We start from the raw sequence: 20432 nt of genomic DNA, 5'->3' as shown, positions 1-20432 counted from the left end.
GCGGGGAATACTGCGCCTACAGCGCCACCAGCGGCCTGGCGGGGAACTGCACCCACAGCGCCCAGAGCGGGGAATACTGCGCCCACAGCGCCACCAGCGGCCTGGCGGGGAACTGCACCCACAGCGCCCAGAGCGGGGAATACTGCGCCCACAGCGCCACCAGCGGCCTGGCGGGGAACTGCACCCACAGCGCCCAGAGCGGGGAATACTGCGCCTACAGCGCCACCAGCGGCCTGGCGGGGAACTGCACCCACAGCGCGGCGGTCCTGTGACGTCATGCGGCGGTGGGTGTGACTGTTGCTATAGTAACAATGGCGGAGACGGACGCGGAGAGTGTTCGCACGGAGTCCCAGACCGGAGAGGATCCCACAGACCTAAACCGAGAGCAACTGGGGGGCCTAGTCCGCCATACTGAGTGAGGGCCACACTGCACCCCGAAACCTGGACCCCCTGCACCCCCAGACTGAGAGACCCCCAGACTGAGAGACCCCCCCCTGCACCCCCAGACTGAGATACCCCCAGACTGAGAGACCCCCCCCTGCACCCCCAGACTGAGAGACCCCCAGACTGAGAGACCCCCCCCTGCACCCCCAGACTGAGATACCCCCAGACTGAGAGACCCCCAGACTGAGAGACCCCCAGACTGAGAGACCCCCCCTGCACCCTCCCAGACTGAGAGACCCCCCCCTGCACCCTCCCAGACTGAGAGACCCCCCCCTGCACCCTCCCAGACTGAGAGACCCCCCCCTGCACCCTCCCAGACTGAGACCCCCCCCTGCACCCTCCCAGACTGAGAGACCCCCCCCCTGCACCCTCCCAGACTGAGAGACCCCCCCCTGCACCCTCCCAGACTGAGAGACCCCCCCCCTGCACCCTCCCAGACTGAGAGACCCCCCCCCCCTGCACCCTCCCAGACTGAGAGACCCCCCCCTGCACCCTCCCAGACTGAGAGACCCCCCCCTGCACCCTCCCAGACTGAGAGACCCCCCCCTGCACCCTCCCAGACTGAGAGACCCCCCCCTGCACCCTCCCAGACTGAGAGACCCCCCCCTGCACCCTCCCAGACTGAGAGACCCCCCCCTGCACCCTCCCAGACTGAGAGACCCCCCCCCTGCACCCTCCCAGACTGAGAGACCCCCCCCCTGCACCCTCCCAGACTGAGAGACCCCCCCCCTGCACCCTCCCAGACTGAGAGACCCCCCCCTGCACCCTCCCAGACTGAGAGACCCCCCCCTGCACCCTCCCAGACTGAGAGACCCCCCCCTGCACCCTCCCAGACTGAGAGACCCCCCCCCTGCACCCTCCCAGACTGAGAGACCCCCCCCTGCACCCTCCCAGACTGAGAGACCCCCCCCTGCACCCTCCCAGACTGAGAGACCCCCCCTGCACCCTCCCAGACTGAGAGACCCCCCCCCTGCACCCTCCCAGACTGAGAGACCCCCCCCCTGCACCCTCCCAGACTGAGAGACCCCCCCCCTGCACCCTCCCAGACTGAGAGACCCCCCCCTGCACCCTCCCAGACTGAGAGACCCCCCCCCTGCACCCTCCCAGACTGAGAGACCCCCCCCCTGCACCCTCCCAGACTGAGAGACCCCCCCCTGCACCCTCCCAGACTGAGAGCTACACTGCCCCCCCAAGAGGGAGACAGAGTTAGGAGACAAAGTTGGTGTTGTCTTATCATGATTTCTGTTCTTCCTTCCTCATTGTCCATTTCAGCCTGTACCCGTATTGTTATTCCCTGGTTCTTGGTGTCCATATTTTCCCCCTGGACCAATTATCTTCATCTCTTTATCAGCCTGCACCCCCTGAATCTGTCTCCCCCATTATATAGTGGTCCCATAAACCATTGGTGCCTTCTGTATCTGCATTTTATTGCTGGAATTCTGATACCCACTCCATGTTGTGCTCTCTTATCTTGCAGGAATGTGCTCTCCATACTCAGGGCGGAGACGGAAATGTTTGAGAAATTCTGCAAGCGGTTGGATCCAAAAGACATGGCCCCTGCCCCTGTGGCGGACGCTGGGGTATCCACAGTGGACTTCAGTCAGGTACTGGTATTTGTTCTGAAATCTCATTATAGATTAGCAGTTCCCTAATTGCAATGATATCTGGATTAAATATTGGTCAATTCTATGAGCAGTTTCTCATAGGACATTTATTAATAAAATATTTACCAGAAATGATACATTGAGATTTCTCTTGTTTTCAAGTATGTTCTGGGCCCACAAACACTGCATTGTTGCAGTGTGATATAATCAAGGCATTTGATACGGTTCCACACAATAGATTAGTGGTCAAACTCAAGGAAATCGGTCTAGATGAAAATGCTTGTTCTTGGGTAGAACATTGGCTTAAAAACAGAGTACAAAGAGTTGTCGTTAATGGTAAATTTTCAAGCTGGACAGAGGTGGCAAGTGGTGTCCCTCAGGGGTCTGTTCTGGGACCCCTTCTATTTAACATGTTTATAAATGATCTTGAAGACATCATTGAAATTCATGTTTCAGCGTTTGCAGATGACACAAAACTTTGTAAAATAATACAATGTGAGCAGGATATTACTTTGCTGCAGAGGGATTTAGATAGACTGGAGGACTGGGCACTCAAATGGCAGATGAAATTTAATGTTGAAAAAATGCAAAGTTATGCACTTCGGTGTAAAGAATACACAAGCAACGTATACCCTTAAAGGACCACTATAGGCACCCAGACCACTTCAGCTTAATAAAGTGGTCTGGGTGCCAGGTCCCTCTAGGATTAACCTTTTTTTCTATAAACAAGGGTTAATCCAGCCTCTAGTGGCTGTCTCATTGACAGCCGCTAGAGGCGCTTGCGTGCTTCTCACTGAAAATCGCAGTGAGAAGACGCCAGCATCCATAGGAAAGCATTGTAAATGCTTTCCTATGAGACTGGCTGAATGCGCGCGCGGCCCTTGCCGCGCATGGGCATTCAGCCGAAGAGCAGGAGGAGGAGAGCTCCCTGCCCGGCGCTGGAGAAAGAGGTAAGTTCACCCTAGAGCCCGGCGGGAGTGGGACCCTGAGGGTGGGGGCACCCTCGGGGCACTATAGTGCCAGGAAAACGAGTATGTTTTCCTGGCACTATAGTGGTCCTTTAATGGAAGCGAATTAGGGATAACAACACACGAAAAGGACTTGGGAATTGTTATAGACAACAAACTATGCAACAATGTGCAATGTCAATCAGCAGTGACTAAGGCCAGTAAGGTATTGTCATGCATGAAAAAGGGCGTTCATTCTCGGGACAAGAATATAATTTTGCCTCTTTATAAATCACTGGTAAGACCACATATTGAATATGCTGTGCAATTTTGGGCACCTGTTCTAAAGAAGGATATTATGGCACTAGAAAAAGTGCAGAGGCGGGCTACAAAATTAATAAAAGGAATGGAACATATCAGCTATGAAGAAAGGTTAACAAAAGTAAACCTATTTAATTTAGAAAAACGTCGCCTGAGAGGGGATATGATAACATTATACAAATATATTCGGGGCCAATACAAATCATTGTGTGGAAATCTATTCACAAACCGGACTTTACACAGGACACGAGGTCATGCATTTAGACTGGAAGAAAGAAGATTTCGTCTAAGGCAAAGGAAAGGTTGTTTTTTTTTTTTTTTGTTTTTTTTTACTGTAAGAACAATCAGGATGTGGAATTCTCTGCCTGAAGAAGTGGTTTTATCAGAGTCCATACAGATGTTCAAACAGCTACTAGATGCATACTTGCAAAGACAGAATATTCAAGGATATAATTTTTCAATGTAAGGTAATAACTGCTTGATCCAAGGATAAATCTGACTGCCATTCTGGGGTCAAGAAGGAATTTTTTTCCTAGCTTGTTGCAAAATTGGAAGCGCTTCAGACTGGGTTTTTTTGCCTTCTTTTGGATCAACAGCAAAAAACAAATGTGAGGAAGGCCGAACTTGATGGACGCAAGTCTCTTTTCAGCTATGTACCTATGTAATATTACAATTTTTTTTTTATATATATATAACACATACCAGGTAATAAATATACTCAGCCATGACGGTGCATTCTGTATTGAGGTATATTGCCATAGATCTCTTAAAGATTTTAGATTCAATGTAGATTTGACTGTGTCCCTGAGGTTATTCCATAATTGTGGTGCTCTGTAGGAAAATGAGGATCGAGCCACCCTTAATGTAGCACCCCATAGCATTTAATAAACCCTAAATCGCACTTCTCCTAAATTACACAAAGTCAGCTCAGTGTTTAGACATTATGGACTGACAACTCAAACTGCAGCACCAAATTTGAATGTCGCTGTTTCTGTGTGGCTTCTTGTAGATGAGGAGCCGTCGCAGGTCAAAGTCTCGCAGCATACTGTCAGAGCGGCTACTGAGTCTGACAGTGGAGCAGAAATGTGAACTAGTGCAGAGAGAGCTGGAGGAGACCAGGCATGAAGCCGAGAGAGATAAGGAAAATACAGAGCGCATCCTGCACAGTTATAAGGTAAGTCACTTAGCGCATCCTGCACAGTTATAAGGTAAGTCACTTACCTACCAAGCAGAAAAACTCCTTTAGTCACCGCCATCATTTATGTAGTCTTTAAACACCCTACATTATGTATTCTACAGAGGACTGTAGAACTCATTCCACCTTCCAACCACTGGCATCTACTACCTCACTGCTTCCCATGCAAAATGTCCACTAGACTGCACTCCAGAAACTGCAATGCACCCACTCCAAGGATACCACAAGCTGCCACTCACCAGCTGCCCCACTTCATGCTCTAGTCTAGAACCATCAAAATCTTCACGCCACAATCTATAGTACAGCCAAACACCACTAAATTCACAATACCAGCACACACTGTTCTCCGAGCTCTAGAACAATGCTTGACCTTATGATCTGTTTTATGCAGGCTACTATTGAAGAAGCAGAAATTCGTAGCACAGAGATTAAGAAAGCCATGTACGAATTTCAAAGAGACATTGGCAAAGCTGCAGTGAGCAGTAAGAAAAGTTCGGGAGTGACAGCAGAGAAGGTTCTACGCTACCTGGAAGAGAAGACACGGACAAGAGTGAGATGATAACTATTTTGATTTCGGTCTAGATAGTCAGTAGTCTGAAGGGTAGAGCAGCTAGGTTAGGTGGACCCTGAGGATGTGGCTGATGGGCTTCTGAAAGGTGGAACCTAAGGGTGCCTGTAATGATGCATCTAGAGAGGTAGGGAGATGGCCAGGAGGGGACATGATGCTGATATGGAGGGGATCTTTTGTGTATTCTTTTTATGTGGTGCGTGTCTAATAGAGAAAATGGAGCGCTGACTGTGTCTGTCCCTCCGCACCCCACAGGACAGTCTGGTAGACAAACTGAGGCTGAAGAATGCATCACTGAAGGTTCAGAAGAAAAAGCTACAGCTGCAGCTGAAACAGGTACCTCTCTGTCCCATGTTTTCTGTAGCCCTCGTTGTCAGGCAGTTTTGGGATAGCTCTCAGACATCAGAGATACAGAAAGATCTCTTACTGCCGGAAACGGAACTGACTGTCCAGAGAGTAAACCTTTTTGTGTGTACCTTGCACAGAAGGAGGAGATGGGGGAGGTTTTGCATGAGGTGGATTTCCAGCAGTTGAAGATAGAAAATGCCCAGTACCTGGAACGAATTGATGAACGGAACCAAGATTTGTTGCAGCTCAAACTCACCACTGGGGACACCCTTCAGGTCCTTAACTCTTACAAGGTATGTGCAGCACTGATAGCCATACAAATCTCACCAAACGTAAGCCATTGTGTGCAGTGTTTTGTACCCATATACTCATTCTCTGGGTGGGATCCATATTGTCAAAAAACAAATACAGCCCTCCTACGGCACCTGCAGTTTGCTGATAGAGGAAATTGGGGCCTACAGTCCCCCCATTAACATGGGGAGGCAGCTGAAGAACGCCCCCAGTTCCGTGAATCTATAGGCAGCAGTGTGAAGGATAAAGCCATGTGTTTTGTCTTTGCCTCTCTCCCCCGTATCTTGCCTTTATTTATTTATTTATATATGAAACAGAAAATATAGAATGTGGCGTATACTGCGCCCAAATATTATACGTACATACACCTCTGCGAGGAAAAGTTGGTAAAATACCTCGGAATAATAAAACAGAAAAAAATAATAGTGCAATACAGTATATAACAGTGCAAATATTTGTGCTAGGTAACTGTAGGAAAAACACTCACATACGGTAGAGCTATATAAGAGCTCTACTTTTTTCAGCGTGGACGGTATAATCCCCGTCTAAGGATGTAAGGTGGTGAAGATGGTACTGGTCCTCCAAATGCACAATGGGGATAAAAGAGAAAGAGACGCTCTGATAGTGTAGTAAGTACTATAAAATCAGGGTGGTAAGATAAAGTAATGTACTTACAATTTTTAGAGCAAGACTTGCTCTAGTTATCACAGCATGGGTGGTACTATCCCCACCTAAGGATATGATGGCACCAGGTAGTTGAACAGGACATAGAGGAATAATATATAAAATAATAAAAGAATAAATGTCTAAAAGTATAAAATAGACTATTTATTATAAAATATCACATATAAAAGTATAGGTACAAATGTCCAAAATATAAGGGGGTCCCACTTGACGCGTTTCGCCTCTCCAGAGGCTTTATCAAAAGTGTGGGGTGGTTTCCTCGATGTCCTGTATAAGTATGGGTGAGTTGATTGCAGAACGCTACCTGGTGGGTCTTTCTTCCGGTCTCGTGGTCCCGGTACGCACCACGAGACCGGAAGAAAGACCCACCAGGTAGCGTTCTGCAATCAACTCACCCATACTTATACAGGACATCGAGGAAACCACCCCACACTTTTGATAAAGCCTCTGGAGAGGCGAAACGCGTCAAGTGGGACCCCCTTATATTTTGGACATTTGTACCTATACTTTTATATGTGATATTTTATAATAAATAGTCTATTTTATACTTTTAGACATTTATTCTTTTATTATTTTATATATTATTCCTCTATGTCCTGTTCAACTACCTGGTGCCATCATATCCTTAGGTGGGGATAGTACCACCCATGCTGTGATAACTAGAGCAAGTCTTGCTCTAAAAATTGTAAGTACATTACTTTATCTTACCACCCTGATTTTATAGTACTTACTACACTATCAGAGCGTCTCTTTCTCTTTTATCCCCATTGTGCATTTGGAGGACCAGTACCATCTTCACCACCTTACATCCTTAGACGGGGATTATACCGTCCACGCTGAAAAAAGTAGAGCTCTTATATAGCTCTACCGTATGTGAGTGTTTTTCCTACAGTTACCTAGCACAAATATTTGCACTGTTATATACTGTATTGCACTATTATTTTTTTCTGTTTTATTATTCCGAGGTATTTTACCAACTTTTCCTCGCAGAGGTGTATGTACGTATAATATTTGGGCGCAGTATACGCCACATTCTATATTTTCTGTTTCACCAATACACAAGGTTTGGGAATCCTTGTATTGTATACAGCAGCCCCCATTGTTATCTTACGGTATAGTGAGCGCCTATAAAACCCTGTTTTTTCATTTATTTATATATATATATATATATTTTTTTTTTTTTCTTTGTATCTCAATACCTGGGAGCAGCCATTTTGGTATTCTCAGCACATTGTATGGAACTCATTAGCCATTAAGGGTCCTGTAGACCTGATACATGTGTGGGACACATTGTTATGGCGGCACAGATAATCAGGGGTGCATGCACTAAGGCCCCATGATGCCTTCCATCAGGTGCTGGTAAATATTGTGACCATCATAATTTAAAAGGAAAGGTATAAAATCTGGCCTCCACTGATTTATGATCTATTCCTCTGAACCAACAGAAAAAACTACAAAACACTACAACCGAGAAGGTTCATCTAGAGCAGGAGATCTCCGCAAGGAACCAAATTCTGCAGAGAATTGAGTCTGAAACACAGCTAGTGGAGCAGGTAAGAGTGGTTATATAATAATAAATATTATTGTATGGTAATAATAATCACACTCTTACTAAATGATGGCATCATTCCCTAATATCTAATGACTGCATGGCCTTTGTGTAGCTGAGAGTGCAATAACCGGCGTAAATAAGCTATCGTTCTATGTATGGCTGAGAGTGCAATAACCTGCGTCATTACGCAATCATATGTATGGCTGAGAGTGCAATAACCTGCGTCATTACTCTATGGCTGAGAGTGCAATAACCTGTGTCCTTACGCTATCATTACACCATGACTGGAAGTGCAATAACCTGCATCATTACTCTATGGGTGAGAGTGCAATAACCTGTGTCCTTACGCTATCATTACACCATGACTGGAAGTGCAATAACCTGCATCATTACTCTATGGGTGAGAGTGCAATAACCTGCATCATTACTCTATGGCTGAGAGTGCAATAACCTGCATCATTACTCTATGGCTGAGAGTGCAATAACCTGTGTCCTTACGCTATCATTACACCATGACTGGAAGTGCAATAACCTGCATCATTACTCTATGGGTGAGAGTGCAATAACCTGTGTCCTTACGCTATCATTACACCATGACTGGAAGTGCAATAACCTGCATCATTACTCTATGGGTGAGAGTGCAATAACCTGCATCATTACTCTATGGCTGAGAGTGCAATAACCTGCATCATTACTCTATGGCTGAGAGTGCAATAACCTGTGTCCTTACGCTATCATTACACCATGACTGGAAGTGCAATAACCTGCATCATTACTCTATGGGTGAGAGTGCAATAACCTGCATCATTACTCTATGGCTGAGAGTGCAATAACCTGCATCATTACTCTATGGCTGAGAGTGCAATAACCTGCATCATTACTCTATGGCTGAGAGTGCAATAACCTGTGTCATTACACTATAACCGAGAGTGCAATAACCTGCATCATTACGCTATCATTACACCATGACTGAGAGTGCAATAACCTGCGTCATTACTCTATGGGTGAGAGTGCAATAACCTGCATCATTACTCTATGGCTGAGAGTGCAATAACCTGCATCATTACGCTATCATTACACCATGACTGAGAGTGCAATAACCTGCATCATTACTCTATGGGTGAGAGTGCAATAACCTGCATCATTACTCTATGGCTGAGAGTGCAATAACCTGCATCATTACTCTATGGCTGAGAGTGCAATAACCTGCATCATTACTCTATGGCTGAGAGTGCAATAACCTGCATCATTACTCTATGGCTGAGAGTGCAATAACCTGTGTCATTACACTATAACCGAGAGTGCAATAACCTGCATCATTACGCTATCATTACACCATGACTGAGAGTGCAATAACCTGCGTCATTACGCTATCATTACACTATGGCTGAGAGTGCAATAACCTGCATCATTACACTATGGCTGAGAGTGCAATAACCTGTGTCCTTACACTATGGCTGAGAGTGCAATAACCTGTGTCATTACACTATAACCGAGAGTGCAATAACCTGCATCATTACGCTATCATTACACCATGACTGAGAGTGCAATAACCTGCGTCATTACGCTATCATTACACTATGGCTGAGAGTGCAATAACCTGCGTCATTACGCTATCATTACACTATGGCTGAGAGTGCAATAACCTGCATCATTACACTATGGCTGAGAGTGCAATAACCTGTGTCCTTACACTATGGCTGAGAGTGCAATAACCTGTGTCCTTACACTATGGCTGAGAGTGCAATAACCTGTGTCCTTACACTATGGCTGAGAGTGCAATAACCTGCGTCATTACACCATGGCTGAGAGTGCAATAACCTGCGTCATTACACTATGGCTGAGAGTGCAATAACCTGTGTCCTTACACTATGGCTGAGAGTGCAATAACCTGTGTCCTTACACTATGGCTGAGAGTGCAATAACCTGTGTCCTTACACTATGGCTGAGAGTGCAATAACCTGTGTCCTTACACTATGGCTGAGAGTGCAATAACCTGTGTCCTTACACTATGGCTGAGAGTGCAATAACCTGTGTCCTTACACTATGGCTGAGAGTGCAATAACCTGTGTCCTTACACTATGGCTGAGAGTGCAATAACCTGTGTCCTTACACTATGGCTGAGAGTGCAATAACCTGTGTCCTTACACTATGGCTGAGAGTGCAATAACCTGTGTCCTTACACTATGGCTGAGAGTGCAATAACCTGTGTCCTTACACTATGGCTGAGAGTGCAATAACCTGTGTCCTTACACTATGGCTGAGAGTGCAATAACCTGTGTCCTTACACTATGGCTGAGAGTGCAATAACCTGTGTCCTTACACTATGGCTGAGAGTGCAATAACCTGTGTCCTTACACTATGGCTGAGAGTGCAATAACCTGTGTCCTTACACTATGGCTGAGAGTGCAATAACCTGTGTCCTTACACTATGGCTGAGAGTGCAATAACCTGTGTCATTACACTATGGCTGAGAGTGCAATAACCTGTGTCCTTACACTATGGCTGAGAGTGCAATAACCTGTGTCCTTACACTATGGCTGAGAGTGCAATAACCTGTGTCATTACACTATGGCTGAGAGTGCAATAACCTGTGTCATTACACTATGGCTGAGAGTGCAATAACCTGTGTCATTACACTATGGCTGAGAGTGCAATAACCTGTGTCCTTACACTATGGCTGAGAGTGCAATAACCTGTGTCATTACACTATGGCTGAGAGTGCAATAACCTGCGTCATTACACTATGGCTGAGAGTGCAATAACCTGTGTCATTACACTATCATTACACTATGGCTGAGAGTGCAATAACCTGTGTCATTACACTATGGCTGAGAGTGCAATAACCTGTGTCATTACACTATGGCTCAGAGTGCAATAACCTGCATCATTACGCTATCATTACACTATGACAGAGTCCAATAACCTGCGTCAATATGCTATCGTTACACTATGGCTGAGAGTGCAATAACCTGCATCATTACGCCATCGATATATCTATGGCTGAGAGTGCAACACCCTTGTGTTACAACAATATCAGTGTATAAAAGAGTGGCTGCAGAATATCTACTCTTATATTTAACAATTCCATGGTATCTACAACCTTGTCACTGCAGGAGCGAGAGAAGGCGGAAAGTCTCAACAAGAAACTAAGAAAACAGTTGGGCGATTATCGCGTCCCACAGCTCTTAGAGTATGTCCAAGAGAAAATAGACCTGGACGAGCTGGGAAAAAGTATCCCAGTGTGGGAGAGAAAAGTTGATATTGCAGAGGTAACTGTATGACCTATCAGATAAACCAGACATCTCCCTTACAGACCCCTGCTATCAGATAAACCAGACATCTCCCTTACAGACCCCTGCTATCAGATAAACCAGACATCTCCCTTACAGACCCCTGCTATCAGATAAACCAGACATCTCCCTTACAGACCCCCGCTAACAGATAATCCAGACATCTCCCTTACAGACCCCCGCTAACAGATAATCCAGACATCTCCCTTACAGACCCCCCTATCAGATAATCCAGACATCTCGCTTACAGACCCCCCTATCAGATAATCCAGACATCTCGCTTACAGACCCCCGCTATCAGATAATCCAGACATCTCGCTTACAGACCCCCGCTATCAGATAAACCAGACATCTCCCTTACAGACCCCCGCTATCAGATAAACCAGACATCTCCCTTACAGACCCCCGCTATCAGATAAACCAGACATCTCCCTTACAGACCCCCGCTATCAGATAAACCAGACATCTCCCTTACAGACCCCCGCTAACAGATATTCCAGACATCTCGCTTACAGACCCCCGCTATCAGATAATCCAGACATCTCGCTTACAGACCCCCCTATCAGATAAACCAGACATCTCCCTTACAGACCCCCGCTATCAGATAAACCAGACATCTCCCTTACAGACCCCCGCTAACAGATAATCCAGACATCTCCCTTACAGACCCCCCTATCAGATAATCCAGACATCTCGCTTACAGACCCTCGCTATCAGATAATCCAGACATCTCGCTTACAGACCCCCGCTATCAGATAATCCAGACATCTCGCTTACAGACCCCCGCTATCAGATAATCCAGACATCTCGCTTACAGACCCTCGCTATCAGATAATCCAGACATCTCGCTTACAGACCCCCCTATCAGATAATCCAGACATCTCGCTTACAGACCCCCCCTATCAGATAATCCAGACATCTCACTTACAGACCCCCGCTAACAGATATTCCAGACATCTCGCTTACAGACCCCCGCTATCAGATAATCCAGACATCTCGCTTACAGACCCCCCTATCAGATAAACCAGACATCTCCCTTACAGACCCCCGCTATCAGATAAACCAGACATCTCCCTTACAGACCCCCGCTAACAGATAATCCAGACATCTCCCTTACAGACCCCCCTATCAGATAATCCAGACATCTCGCTTACAGACCCTCGCTATCAGATAATCCAGACATCTCGCTTACAGACCCCCCTATCAGATAATCCAGACATCTCGCTTACAGACCCCCGCTATCAGATAATCCAGACATCTCGCTTACAGACCCCCGCTATCAGATAATCCAGACATCTCGCTTACAGACCCTCGCTATCAGATAATCCAGACATCTCGCTTACAGACCCTCGCTATCAGATAATCCAGACATCTCGCTTACAGACCCCCCTATCAGATAATCCAGACATCTCGCTTACAGACCCCCCTATCAGATAATCCAGACATCTCGATTACAGACCCTCGCTATCAGATAATCCAGACATCTCGCTTACAGACCCCCCTATCAGATAATCCAGACATCTCGCTTACAGACCCTCGCTATCAGATAAACCAGACATCTCGCTTACAGACCCCGGCTAACAGATAATCCAGACATCTCGCTTACAGACCCCCCTATCAGATAAACCAGACATCTCCCTTACAGACCCCCGCTATCAGATAAACCAGACATCTCGCTTACAGACCCCGGCTAACAGATAATCCAGACATCTCGCTTACAGACCCCCGCTAACAGATAATCCAGACATCTCGCTTACAGACCCCCGCTAACAGATAATCCAGACATCTCGCTTACAGACCCCGGCTAACAGATAATCCAGACATCTCGCTTACAGACCCCCGCTAACAGATAATCCAGACATCTCACTTACAGACCCCGGCTAACAGATAATCCAGACATCTCGCTTACAGACCCCCGCTAACAGATAATCCAGACATCTCGCTTACAGACCCCCCTATCAGATAATCCAGACATCTCGCTTACAGACCCTCGCTATCAGATAATCCAGACATCTCGCTTACAGACCCCCGCTATCAGATATTCCAGACATCTCCCTTACAGACCCCCGCTAACAGATAATCCAGACATCTCGCTTACAGACCCCCGCTAACAGATAATCCAGACATCTCCCTTACAGACCCCCGCTATCAGATATTCCAGACATCTCGCTTACAGACCCCCGCTAACAGATAATCCAGACATCTCGCTTACAGACCCCCTATCAGATAAACCAGACATCTCGCTTACAGACCCCCGCTATCAGATAATCCAGACATCTCCCTTACAGACCCCCCTATCAGATAATCCAGACATCTCCCTTACAGACCCCCGCTAACAGATAATCCAGACATCTCCCTTACAGACCCCCCTAACAGATAATCCAGACATCTCGCTTACAGACCCTCGCTATCAGATAATCCAGACATCTCCCTTACAGACCCCCGCTATCAGATAATCCAGACATCTCGCTTACAGACCCCCGCTATCAGATAATCCAGACATCTCGCTTACAGACCCCCGCTATCAGATAATCCAGACATCTCCCTTACAGACCCCCGCTATCAGATAATCCAGACATCTCGCTTACAGACCCCCGCTATCAGATAATCCAGACATCTCGCTTACAGACCCCCGCTATCAGATAATCCAGACATCTCGCTTACAGACCCTCGCTATCAGATAATCCAGACATCTCCCTTACAGACCCTCGCTATCAGATAATCCAGACATCTCGCTTACAGACCCCCCTATCAGATAATCCAGACATCTCCCTTACAGACCCCCGCTATCAGATAAACCAGACATCTCGCTTACAGCCCCCCCCCCTATCAGATAAACCAGACATCTCGCTTACAGACCCCCGCTATCAGATAATCCAGACATCTCGCTTACAGACCCCCGCTATCAGATAATCCAGACATCTCGCTTACAGACCCCCCTATCAGATAATCCAGACATCTCGCTTACAGACCCCCCCTATCAGATATTCCAGACATCTCGCTTACAGACCCCCCTATCAGATAATCCAGACATCTCGCTTACAGACCCCCCTATCAGATAATCCAGACATCTCGCTTACAGACCCCCCTATCAGATAATCCAGACATCTCGCTTACAGACCCCCCTATCAGATATTCCAGACATCTCGCTTACAGACCCCCGCTAACAGATATTCCAGACATCTCGCTTACAGACCCCCCTATCAGATAATCCAGACATCTCGCTTACAGACCCCCCTATCAGATAATCCAGACATCTCGCTTACAGACCCCCCTATCAGATAATCCAGACATCTCGCTTACAGACCCCCCCTATCAGATATTCCAGACATCTCGCTTACAGACCCCCCTATCAGATAATCCAGACATCTCGCTTACAGACCCCCCCTATCAGATATTCCAGACATCTCGCTTACAGACCCCCCTATCAGATAATCCAGACATCTCGCTTACAGACCCCCCTATCAGATAATCCAGACATCTCGCTTACAGACCCCCCTATCAGATAATCCAGACATCTCGCTTACAGACCCCCCTATCAGATAATCCAGACATCTCGCTTACAGACCCCCCCCCTATCAGATAATCCAGACATCTCGCTTACAGACCCCCGCTAACAGATAATCCAGACATCTCGCTTACAGACCCCCCCCCTATCAGATAATCCAGACATCCCACTGACAGCCTTGAATAATATTCATTGTTGGATTATGGAGAATAAATCCCATCCTTTTCAAAATTAGGGATTCAAAGGGGCACTCAAGGCTTTTGGCCTAAATAATTAGCTGTATTTTGATTGAACGTATTTACAAATTTAAAAATACAACTGCTTTATTCTGTGTGTGAACCCCTCCTCCTCTCCGTTCCTATAGCCTTCATTCTGTGTGTGAACCCCTCCTCCTCTCCGTTCCTATAGCCTTCATTCTGTGTGTGAACCCCTCCTCCTCTCCGTTCCTATAGCCTTCATTCTGTGTGTGAACCCCTCCTCCTCTCCGTTCCTATAGCCTTCATTCTGTGTGTGAACCCCTCCTCCTCTCCGTTCCTATAGCCTTCATTCTGTGTGTGAACCCCTCCTCCTCTCCGTTCCTATAGCCTTCATTCTGTGTGTGAACCCCTCCTCCTCTCCGTTCCTATAGCCTTCATTCTGTGTGTGAACCCCTCCTCCTCTCCGTTCCTATAGCCTTCATTCTGTGTGTGAACCCCTCCTCCTCTCCGTTCCTATAGCCTTCATTCTGTGTGTGAACCCCTCCTCCTCTCCGTTCCTATAGCCTTCATTCTGTGTGTGAACCCCTCCTCCTCTCCGTTCCTATAGCCATCATTCTGTGTGTGAACCCCTCCTCCTCTCCGTTCCTATAGCCTTCATTCTGTGTGTGAACCCCTCCTCCTCTCCGTTCCTAAAGCCTTCATTCTGTGTGTGAACCCCTCCTCCTCTCCGTTCCTATAGCCATCATTCTGTGTGTGAACCCCTCCTCCTCTCCATTCCTATAGCCATCATTCTGTGTGTGAACCCCTCCTCCTCTCCGTTCCTATAGCCTTCATTCTGTGTGTGAACCCCTCCTCCTCTCCGTTCCTATAGCCATCATTCTGTGTGTGAACCCCTCCTCCTCTCCGTTCCTATAGCCTTCATTCTGTGTGTGAACCCCTCCTCCTCTCCGTTCCTATAGCCTTCATTCTGTGTGTGAACCCCTCCTCCTCTCCGTTCCTATAGCCTTCATTCTGTGTGTGAACCCCTCCTCCTCTCCGTTCCTATAGCCTTCATTCTGTGTGTGAACCCCTCCTCCTCTCCGTTCCTATAGCCTTCATTCTGTGTGTGAACCCCTCCTCCTCTCCGTTCCTATAGCCATCATTCTGTGTGTGAACCCCTCCTCCTCTCCGTTCCTATAGCCTTCATTCTGTGTGTGAACCCCTCCTCCTCTCCGTTCCTATAGCCTTCATTCTGTGTGTGAACCCCTCCTCCTCTCCGTTCCTATAGCCTTCATTCTGTGTGTGAACCCCTCCTCCTCTCCGTTCCTATAGCCTTCATTCTGTGTGTGAACCCCTCCTCCTCTCCGTTCCTATAGCCTTCATTCTGTGTGTGAACCCCTCCTCTCCGTTCCTATAGCCTTCATTCTGTGTGTGAACCCCTCCTCCTCTCCGTTCCTATAGCCATCATTCTGTGTGTGAACCCCTCCTCCTCTCCGTTCCTATAGCCTTCATTCTGTGTGTGAACCCCTCCTCCTCTCCGTTCCTATAGCCATCATTCTGTGTGTGAACCCCTCCTCCTCTCCGTTCCTATAGCCTTCATTCTGTGTGTGAACCCCTCCTCCTCTCCGTTCCTATAGCCTTCATTCTGTGTGTGAACCCCTCCTCCTCTCCGTTCCTATAGCCTTCATTCTGTGTGTGAACCCCTCCTCCTCTCCGTTCCTATAGCCTTCATTCTGTGTGTGAACCCCTCCTCCTCTCCGTTCCTATAGCCATCATTCTGTGTGTGAACCCCTCCTCCTCTCCGTTCCTATAGCCTTCATTCTGTGTGTGAACCCCTCCTCCTCTCCATTCCTATAGCCATCATTCTGTGTGTGAACCCCTCCTCCTCTCCATTCCTATAGCCTTCATTCTGTGTGTGAACCCCTCCTCCTCTCCGTTCCTATAGCCTTCATTCTGTGTGTGAACCCCTCCTCCTCTCCGTTCCTATAGCCTTCATTCTGTGTGTGAACCCCTCCTCCTCTCCGTTCCTATAGCCATCATTCTGTGTGTGAACCCCTCCTCCTCTCCGTTCCTATAGCCTTCATTCTGTGTGTGAACCCCTCCTCCTCTCCATTCCTATAGCCTTCATTCTGTGTGTGAACCCCTCCTCCTCTCCGTTCCTATAGCCTTCATTCTGTGTGTGAACCCCTCCTCCTCTCCGTTCCTATAGCCTTCATTCTGTGTGTGAACCCCTCCTCCTCTCCGTTCCTATAGCCATCATTCTGTGTGTGAACCCCTCCTCCTCTCCGTTCCTATAGCCTTCATTCTGTGTGTGAACCCCTCCTCCTCTCCGTTCCTATAGCCTTCATTCTGTGTGTGAACCCCTCCTCCTCTCCGTTCCTATAGCCTTCATTCTGTGTGTGAACCCCTCCTCCTCTCCATTCCTATAGCCTTCATTCTGTGTGTGAACCCCTCCTCCTCTCCGTTCCTATAGCCTTCATTCTGTGTGTGAACCCCTCCTCCTCTCCGTTCCTATAGCCATCATTCTGTGTGTGAACCCCTCCTCCTCTCCATTCCTATAGCCTTCATTCTGTGTGTGAACCCCCTCCTCCTCTCCGTTCCTATAGCCTTCATTCTGTGAGAACCTCTCCTCTTCTCCGTTCCTATAGCCTTCATTCTGTGTGTGAACCTCTCCTCCTCTCCATTCTAATTATTATTATTATTATTATTATTATTATTTATTATTATTGCCATGTATATAACGCCAACAGATTCTGCAGCGCTTTACAATATTATGAGAGGGGGGATTTAACTATAAATAGGACTATTACAAGAAAACTTACAGGAATGATAGGTTGAAGAGGACCCTGCTCAAACGAGCTTACAGTCTATAGGAGGTGGGGTATAAAACACATTAGTACAGGAAAAAGCAATCAAATAAGGTAGGAGTGAAGCAGAGCTGGAGGAGAGAGTAGAGTGTTACCCTTTAGGAGAGAGCAAGAGACAGGTATGTGAGGTAGAGGTTACACTGGGTGGCTATAAGCTTTCCTAAATAGATGGGTTTTAAGGCACTTCTTAAAAGATGCAAAACTAGGGGAGAGTCTGATGGTGGTAGGCATGCTATTCCATAGGAAGGGAGACGCCCGCGAGAAGTCCTGCAAGTGAGAGTTGGCTGTACGGGTGCGAGCAACGGACAGGAGAAGGTCACAAGGCAGAGTGGAGAGACAGAGAAGGGGCATACCTATGCATCTGTGAAGAGATATAAGAGGGGCTAGAATTGTTCAGTGCTTTTATAAGTATGGGGGGTATAATTAAAAAAGGAGACACCGAATGAGTGTTGGGAGAGATAGGAGCAGAACCACGAGAGGACAGTGTCACAGAGACCAAGTGATTGAAGAGTTTGAAGAAGGAGAGCATGATCAACAGTGTCAAAAGCAGCAGAGAGGTCAAGAAGAATTACTATGGAGTAGTGGCCTTTGGATTTAGCTGTGATTAGGTCTTTAGTAAGTTTGATAAGAGCAGTCTCATTAGAATGAAGAGGGTCAAGGAGAGAGTTGGAATTGAGGAAGTGAGACATACGGGTAAAGACCAGTCTTTCCAGAAGCTTTGAGGAAAAAGGGAGTAGGGATATGGGACGATAGAGGGGGGAGGATGGGTCAAGAGATGTTTTTTTTTCAGGATAGGTACTACAGTGGCATGTTTAAGGTCAGCAGGGACAACGCCAGAAGAGAGAGAGCAGTTGAAGATGTGTGTTAAGGAAGGCACAAGACAAGTGGCGAGAGATCTGATAAGGCGATATGGGACAGGATCAAACGGGAAAGTGGTGGGGCGAGAGGAAAGGAGAAGCGCAGCCACGTCTTGTTCAGTAATCTGGGAGAAAGTCTATAGGGTAGGAAAGGCATGATCTATGTGTGGTTGAGAAAGAGAACGGAAAGGTGGGGAGAATACTTTCCTTAGCTGTTCAATCTTGTTGGTAAAGTAGCATGCAAAGCTATCGGCTGTAAGGTTAGTTTGGGGGATGGCCACAGCAGGGCGAAGAAGAGCGTTAAAGGTGTCAAAGAGACGCCTGCGATTGCGGGAGCATGAACAAATGAGAGAGGAAAAGTATGACTGGCAAGGGCTGCGCTGTATGAACACAATATGACTCTATAATGGAGAAAGTCTGACTGGGTGCAAGACTTCCTCCAGGAGCGTTTAGCACAACAGGAGCAACTTTGCAGACAGTGCGTTGATTTAGAATGCCATGGTTGGGGACGGGTCCTCCTCGAGGTGCATGTTTGGAGCGTGACTGCAGCATTCAAGGCAGAGGTGAGGGTACTGTTATATGTGGAGATGGCCAGTGAGGGACAGGAAAGGGAAGGGATGGATAGCAGTTGTGAATCAATATCAGCTGACAGCTGCTGGAGGTCAGTAGAATTAAGGATCCTCCTGAATTGAGGGGGGTTTGCCTGAAGTTGTTGGGTGAGGGGGTACGCAAGAGCAAATGATAAGAGGTGGTGATCAGAGAGAGGAAATGTAGTGTTGCAGATATGCATGTACAGTGTCTAATAACAGAAAATGAGGTCGAGGGTATTGCCAGCTACATCTCTATTTGATCCACACAGAGAATATCCCTCTACATAGGCTGTTGATGCCCCATCAGGCTCCACTAAAGAGTTTGTTTGAATATTACTTTGGACTTTCTTCATATTAGCTGGACTACAGCCAGCTTTAGCGCAATCTTCATTTGTCTTGTGTAAGGGTTTAGCGGTGTTCGCACCATCGCGTGTCCGATTTCAGTTCCATGAACTCGACGACCGAACACCGCTCATTGTACTCACGGCTTAAGATGGCCGCCGCCACGTGGTCGAATGGCTTTGGGAGTTCGAAGTGCTACTTCGAAAGTTCGAATGGTTTCTGTTATAAGTCCAAACAGGCACAAATTAGTGCTTTCAACCAGGGTTTAACGGTTTAACACAGGGACCATACTCACAGGGTAGGGGGCTGGCAAACAGACCCCTCCAAAAACCAGTGGCGAGGTTACTTTCGCCACACTTATATTTTGAATTCATTTTTTTTCCTGCCATTTAAAATGCATTATTTTTACCATGCTGCAAAATTATTGCCACACATTCACTTTGTATCTAATTTTCATAATCTGTCTGTGTTGTCTACAGCTCTCATTGAAGGCTTACCGAAGAGAGTGGGAGCAGCTGAAGGGAGCCAGTTGTGCCCAAATGAAACCCTAGCTGGCAAGGGGCTAAATACCAGGAAGCCCCAGAGGGTACATAGCCATCCGACCCAAAGTTTCAGCAAAGAACAGAATTGATTTAATAAAAATTGTTCGATGCCTAGGCTACTGTAATATGTGTGCTAATTGGCTGTCCCCACTATGGTCTTTCTGTCCAGTGCAGGAAGTAGTCTCTATGGTTCTTTTTACTTCTTACTGCTTCACATTGGTTTATTACCCAGTGATAGAATAAGCTGTTGTGGGAAATATTAAAGGAATTAGTTGGTTACAATAAACAAGAGAGAACTTGAAG

The 20432-nt window shown here is 47.1% G+C and overlaps 1 protein-coding gene across 1 annotated transcript; it reads left to right on the top strand.

The window, feature by feature from the left end:
• Window positions 1-272: 272 nt before the first annotated feature.
• On the top strand, window positions 273-20431 carry CFAP263 (cilia and flagella associated protein 263). The gene is made up of 9 exons (XM_063437970.1): window positions 273-415; window positions 1922-2048; window positions 4326-4490; window positions 4903-5061; window positions 5335-5415; window positions 5565-5720; window positions 7848-7955; window positions 11071-11226; window positions 20067-20431. The coding sequence occupies exons 1-9, from the start codon at window positions 312-314 to the stop codon at window positions 20136-20138; spliced, it is 1128 nt and encodes a 375-aa protein (XP_063294040.1). The 5' UTR covers window positions 273-311; the 3' UTR covers window positions 20139-20431.
• Window position 20432: the final 1 nt, after the last annotated feature.

This window comes from Pelobates fuscus, chromosome 12, assembly GCF_036172605.1.
Source record: "Pelobates fuscus isolate aPelFus1 chromosome 12, aPelFus1.pri, whole genome shotgun sequence".
NCBI lineage: Eukaryota > Metazoa > Chordata > Amphibia > Anura > Pelobatidae > Pelobates > Pelobates fuscus.
Note: the sequence above shows the minus strand (reverse complement) of the source record. Positions and strands in the feature narration are given on the sequence as shown.

Bases quoted from the DNA above. Each gene is read 5' to 3' on its own strand.
- CFAP263 (XM_063437970.1), top strand. From the start codon at position 312: ATGGCGGAGACGGACGCGGAGAGTGTTCGCACGGAGTCCCAGACCGGA. The intron at 416-1,921 runs GTGAGGGCCACA...CTTATCTTGCAG, and splicing joins GGCCTAGTCCGCCATACTGA to GAATGTGCTCTCCATACTCA. The intron at 7,956-11,070 runs GTAAGAGTGGTT...TTGTCACTGCAG, and splicing joins AAACACAGCTAGTGGAGCAG to GAGCGAGAGAAGGCGGAAAG.